Source organism: Alternaria rosae (genome assembly GCF_020736505.1).
Source record: "Alternaria rosae strain MPI-PUGE-AT-0040 chromosome Unknown BKA58scaffold_2, whole genome shotgun sequence".
In the NCBI taxonomy this organism is placed as follows: Eukaryota; Fungi; Ascomycota; class Dothideomycetes; order Pleosporales; family Pleosporaceae; genus Alternaria; species Alternaria rosae.
In genome coordinates, this window is record NW_025763571.1 from 2,573,670 (window position 1) to 2,579,669 (window position 6,000).

At 50.9% G+C, this 6,000-nt stretch overlaps 2 protein-coding genes across 2 annotated transcripts; one reads left to right on the forward strand and one right to left on the reverse strand.

Moving 5' to 3' along the window:
- The first annotated feature begins 2,612 nt into the window (after positions 1-2,612).
- On the forward strand, positions 2,613-3,774 carry BKA58DRAFT_377251 (uncharacterized protein). Its single transcript, XM_046169599.1, has one exon. The coding sequence runs from the start codon at positions 2,709-2,711 to the stop codon at positions 3,672-3,674; it is 966 nt and encodes a 321-aa protein (XP_046029266.1). The 5' UTR covers positions 2,613-2,708; the 3' UTR covers positions 3,675-3,774.
- BKA58DRAFT_417967 (uncharacterized protein) lies at positions 3,775-5,515 on the reverse strand. Its single transcript, XM_046172654.1, has 2 exons — positions 5,278-5,515; positions 3,775-5,195 (listed from the first exon to the last, which is right to left on the reverse strand). The coding sequence occupies exon 2, from the start codon at positions 5,177-5,179 to the stop codon at positions 4,031-4,033; it is 1,149 nt and encodes a 382-aa protein (XP_046029267.1). The 5' UTR covers positions 5,180-5,195; positions 5,278-5,515; the 3' UTR covers positions 3,775-4,030.
- Between the last annotated feature and the right edge of the window lie 485 nt (positions 5,516-6,000).

Here is a 6,000-nt window from a genome sequence, read left to right on the forward strand (position 1 = left end):
CCTTGACATTTTCCTTGAGGCCTGCTTCGAAGACCGTTCGAAGTGCCGCATCATCCCAATCGATCCTGGCCTGTAGTTGCTTGAACTCCGCCGTGTAGGCTGATACAGACTTGGTTTGCCTCAGTTGAGTAATCCGTTTCTCAGCCTGATTCTTCGCGTCTACTTCTCCGAAGATGCGTCCCATTTCTTGTTTGAATTCCGTCCAACTCGCGAACATGGTTCGGGTTTCTTCCTTAGTTCCATGTTGCGTGATATCCGTAAGGTAGTCGTCCACGTATGGCTGCATCCAATTGGAAGCCTTTCCTTTCAGATACGTGCTTGCCATGAGGATCTTTTCCTGGTCGTTGGGTACTTCGTTGAACTCGCAGTACAAGTCGATGTTGGTGAGGAACGTTCGCAGTTCTTCTCGACTTCCGTCGTACTTCTCGGGTGACGCCATCTTGGGTTTCTTCGTAGTAGATGATCGTTCGTTGGGGGTGGCCATCAGCTGACTTGCAAGCTGATTGATCATGTTCTGCATCTCGAGCATCTGCCGAGACTGAACTTGGGCCTGTTGCCTAAGGTGTCTGAGCTCCGTGGCACTGGGAGTATCTTCTGTCTCCGAGTCGGATGCATCCAGCATCTCATCGTTTGCTGGTGCTGGTGCCGAGGGTCCCGGACCCTGGGCCGCGTTGTTCTGAGTGACTCTTGGGGCTGACATCTTCCTTAATCGGGCAACCTGGTTGTTATTCACGTCCACTGAATCCGATGGTGGTCAAAGTGTTACACGGGGTTAGGCTATACTTCTCTAGGCTCGGTCCGTACTAAGGCGAGGTAGACTAAAGCGGTAGTCCGTGAGGTTTGTCTGGCGATTCTGTGGAAAAGAGTTATCGTGGAATAACTGCAGGTAAAGACAATCCAATTCTATAAACGATAGAATAACTAGTTGACAATCTGTGTAAGAGATGAACTATTTGAGTTGACCACAATGAGTGTAATAATGAAATCCAACACATTCTTATACCCATTGCCTTAGGTCCTGTCCTCCCTGGCCTCCCATCCCAGAGGGAGGTTTGGGAGGACCGTGGCTTCCCTAGCCCCACTGGCCTCCCGGAGGCCTGGTCTTGGCGGGATGCCAATCCTGATCACGTGACCCCGAGCCCCGCGATCATCGTTGCGTTCTGACTTGGTCGTGGTTGGCCTTCAACCCCTTCACCCCATGTTAAGGAGAGAATCCTTTGTGTTACCTGTAACATATGGTTAGTTCTCGGGGAGTGAGCGGAAGAGGATAATATGGACGAGGGGGTTCGAGTACAGATACTAAGTAGTAGTCAGAGTCTAAGTACAAGAAGGTGTACTAATGTAGACAGAAGGCATTGTAGTTAAGTACAAGGTATCCAGAATATAGATTGATACTACGAAGTTGAACACGATGTGCCGTAAAAGCCCATCGTCTGGGTCTATATAAATGTAGGGTATCCCAATGCCCGGCGCCATCCTCAGATGTCTACCAATCCACGTTACCTATGATGGTGCGTCATCCGGGGATGTGCTGCCATCCGGTCCTTGGCAAGACGGTTGGTCTTTGACGGGATGGCGATACACGTGGCTACGTGGCACAAGGCCACTAGCCTGCCCCGCTCTTTGCAGAGCAGATGGCCGATCACATGATCATATGGCCTGTGCGCAAGCTCGCACAATCCGTGTGCGAGCTTCAGCCTTGCCCTGAGAATCAATCAATCACGAACCACCTACCGTTGCAACGACAATTACTTGATTCAATCCCTACCTTTGCCGTATCAACACCCGCCTTCCTCGTCGCCAGGCCTCCCTCTGGTTGTGATCGTAACATCGCATTGTCATGTTATGTAAGTAAGTTACATGAACAAAAGTAAGACGGAAATCTTGACGGTTGCCAGCCTGATCTACCGCACGTGTGATAATCCCAGCATGACGTTGATTTCTGGGCGGGACCATGGTACTTGCCCAATGACTTGTTTGTCGAACAGGCCCGGTGGTTGCATCGACTACTTTAAGGCGATGTTGTAAAGCTTTGCAAGTCTGCAGCAGGATTGAGATAGATTAGATTGAAGAGAGTTAAGTGCAAGGTCTATTTTGCCTTGCATTTGGAGTGATTGAACGTTGTGTTGTACAGCCATCTTTGATGGGATGAGACGCGTCGCGCGCGTCTTGGTAGGGGGTGGCTGGGGCGGGCGACTCGCTGGTTAAACACGTTAGTCTCAAGCTGGAAAGATCTCAACCCCTGATGATCTTAGCGCCGTCCTATTGGTGAGGCTCCGGAACTTCTGCGGAGGGTTTGCAAGCGACTGTACACAAGTCTCCACAATAGACCGCCTGGGCGCTATCAGCATCCCCACTTACGTCGCGTGAGCAGCTTTTGCTTATATAACACCTACTATGTAACATGATTCCAAAGCTCAATGTATCCACTTATGCCCGCTCGCGCGCTCGCGGGAGCGGACTTGTCATGTAAGTTAACGTTTACCATTGTGGCAGACATGCGGCTCTGTCGCTACCGCACCGATGTTGGTGGTCCGTCGGTCAGAGCTAATCAGCGTCTGGAGTTATACCGCTTCCCATTTACTACCGCGTACCTGAGAATATATAAAGGGCGTTTCCTGTCTCTCATATCGTTCAGCAAACGATTACATACCATCAGATCAATTACCGCATCCTGTCAATCCTAGATTTTCCCAACCTTTGTAACCATGACTAAACTCATCACCATCGTCGGCGCCACGGGCATTCAGGGCGGCTCTGTCGTGGACACGCTGGCAAAGAACCCAGCATATTCTATACGGGCCATCACGAGGGACCGAAACGGCAAAACCGCCCACGCTCTCACCGACAGGGGCATCGAGGTAGTCGAAGCAGACCTCAACAACGTGGAGTCGCTGCAGACAGCGTTCGCGGGCAGCCAGGCCATCTTTGCTATGACCAATTTCTTCGACGCCCTGCCAAAGCTTGGTATCGAGAAGTGCATGGAGATTGAAACGCAACAGGGTATCAATCTCGCCAACGCTGCGAGTGCCATCCGGTCCCTCGAGCACTTTGTGTGGTCCACTCTGCCCAATTCGAAGCGAATCAGTGGTGGCAGGGCCGTAGTCCCGTACTGGCACAGTAAAGCCAGGGTCGATGAACACATCAAGTCGATCCCGACACTGCTTCAGAAAACGACCTTTGTGTGGTTTGGCTGGTATGCCAAAAACATGGAATATCCCTGGTATCAGCCCTCTCCAGTACACCAAAGTAGCCCAGAGAAGCAATACATCCAGCTGCTGGCATCACCACCGTCAGTGAGAGTCCAGATGGTGGGCGATGAGAGGACCAACGTCGGACTCTTCGTTGAATCGATCTTGGAGCAGCCGGACATGACACTCGCTGGCAAGTATGTCCTCGCTGCGGTTGAAGACATGTCCTTTGCGGAGATCGTGTCTGCATTTGGAGCTGCCAAGGGCTTAGGCGTGGTGCAGCATGTGCGAGTTACCAGAGAGGTTTATACCAAGCTCTGGCCCTTTTGGGCAGACCTGATGGATGACACTCATTCGTACTTTGAGCTTATGGCGGGGAAGAGCTTCAGTGGAGAAGAGGTTATCTTAACAGTGAAAGATCTTGGGGTGGAGGGATTGGTCGGAAGCGCAGAGGCATTCAAAGCACTGTCATTGATAGACTGAGACAGAACGATGAGGAAAGCTGTCCTAGACCTTATGTACAGATAGCAGACCTTCTTGCCAAAAAGGGCTATATAACCAGTCAAAACTTTGTAAATTATTGCCCTCCGTTCCACAAACCATTTCGTTGCCAAATCCATCCTCAACCACAGTAATACACTCCTTTGACCTAAACAGGATGCTAATTCCAAGCGGGTGATTCACTGTACAGATGAAGAATCCGCGCGTAGCCTCGATTGATAGCGGCTACCTGTGGAAGCTTACATGTAACATCAGCAGCCACCAATACAATAGCTATCTGAGTCACGTTCAAGCCGACCCTGTTGTCTCAAGGACCTTAAAGGATATAAGGAAAATGCTTAGTTGTAGCCCAAACTCCTCCATGCTTCAACCATCTCCACGCCTTTGCATGCGACCAACATCAATTCCTCAAATGACTCCACCTCTCTTGGCGCACAAAGCCAACCATTGGTGAATTCACTGTACGCCACCGTCTTGTTCGGATTGGCGAGTTGAAGATACCCATCCTGCGAGAGCCAAGCGGTCGGTTCGGAAGACACGGGTAACATTTGCAAGGTGGGAAATGTCAGACAAATGCCGCGAGTCAAGATCGAGTAAACACCACAAAGTAGAAACGCGATGAGGACCGTCCGGCGAGTACACTCTGCTAGAATCCAGCTATGCCAATCGAATTTTCCGTCTCGAATATCGGATTGAGCTCGCTGGAGGAGACGCAGAGCTCGCGTCATCAGCAAACTCTCCTGCGCTTCTGCCATAACTCGTTGCTCTACCCCGCCATAGAACAGCCGTATGATGTGATATAACACGAGCGCCTGCAATTTCGCCAAGTCTTGGATCACCTCGTCATCTGGTAGCTGGAGAATCTCGAGCACTTCTGCATCCAAGACCTCGAAAATCATTGTCCGATTGTCTTCGTTCATTGACCCGCATGCAGCAGCGGAAACAGTGAAGGCTGCTCGTACTGGCCGTGGTAATGCACGGATATAGAGCTGCTCGTGTATGAAGACATTATTCCCTCTCCGAGCAAATTCCTCCGGGCAAGCTTTCAAGTGTGCAACCACCCATTGCCAGGTTTGTGTATTTCCCATCAAGGGTTCTAAGTCGCCGAGAGGACCTAGCAGGCTGGGTATCATAATACTCATCACCTCTGGCGAGATCACCTGTAAACGCGTGGCGTGAACCAGGTTGAGATCGAGACTGCCAGGTCCTGAGCCTAGTTCTTGTTCAAGAAATTGATCATTGTCATCAGACACGTTGCTAGTGAAGAAATCATGTAATGCTTCTTGGTCAAGGGCAGGTTGGTAGACAGCACTACCGCTTCCGGCTTCCTGGAAAAATGGCACTGCAATATTTGCAGATTCGGGTGGTGGATGTAGATAGTGGCAGAGCCTGTTGAGCCTCTGGCAGGTCATGCAGACAGGAAACGAGTGATCGCACTTTTGACGCCTTTTGAAGCATGCGTCGCACGACTTTCGACGAAGGGACATGTTGTTACCTATCAGTCTATATACATGTATTAGCGAAGCCACTGCAAATTGCGGGTTGTTTTCCAGTCGGTAAAAAAACAGCGAGGTCTTCAGCTTACAAATCTTCGGTACAGTACGGACACTTGGCTTGGAAGCCGTCGCAAGTCTCGGACAAGGAGAAGTCGATGCTGCACTCCAGGTATCTGGTAGGCTGTTCTGCCCCTTCTATTGATCCCTTAGAGTGGCAGGAATGACTCAAAAACCCGCGAGTCGCTAAGCAACTCCGCTAAAGGGCATGCGCAAGTCTAATCGTGCGGCCACAAGGCGGGTTACTTAGTCTGACAGCTGGACGTCGATGTGTTGCAGAATGAGACCATGCGCCCGCATGCGCATGCTGAAACTCACTCGTGGGCTACGGTTCACTTAGCCACTTCTGGTAGGTGGGGCAGAATCTTCTAGCGACTATAATGCCCTGGCAGTTGCGGCTAGAGACGATCCACTTAACGCGAGAAGATATACTTAACTGCTTTGCGATAAAGTCGAGAAGCTTCAGCATGTCTGTAGTACACTCGTCAAGTGCATCAACAATTGCTCTTACGCTGGATGCGGGTACAAAATGGGCGCGTCGGCAAGCTAACTCGGGGAAATGAGCCGCAACACAAGCCCGCAATTTCTTTTTGGCGCCTCGGCGGAGCGATTCGCTGGCCACAACAGCTCCATGTCAAACGCTGATGCACGCAAGGGACCGCGGCTTTTGCCACGTCTCCAGCGTTGCGCAGTTGCAACGCCCCGCAGATGAAGTCAGTCAGAGCATTTGAAACTGCGTTCGACGAGGGAACAAC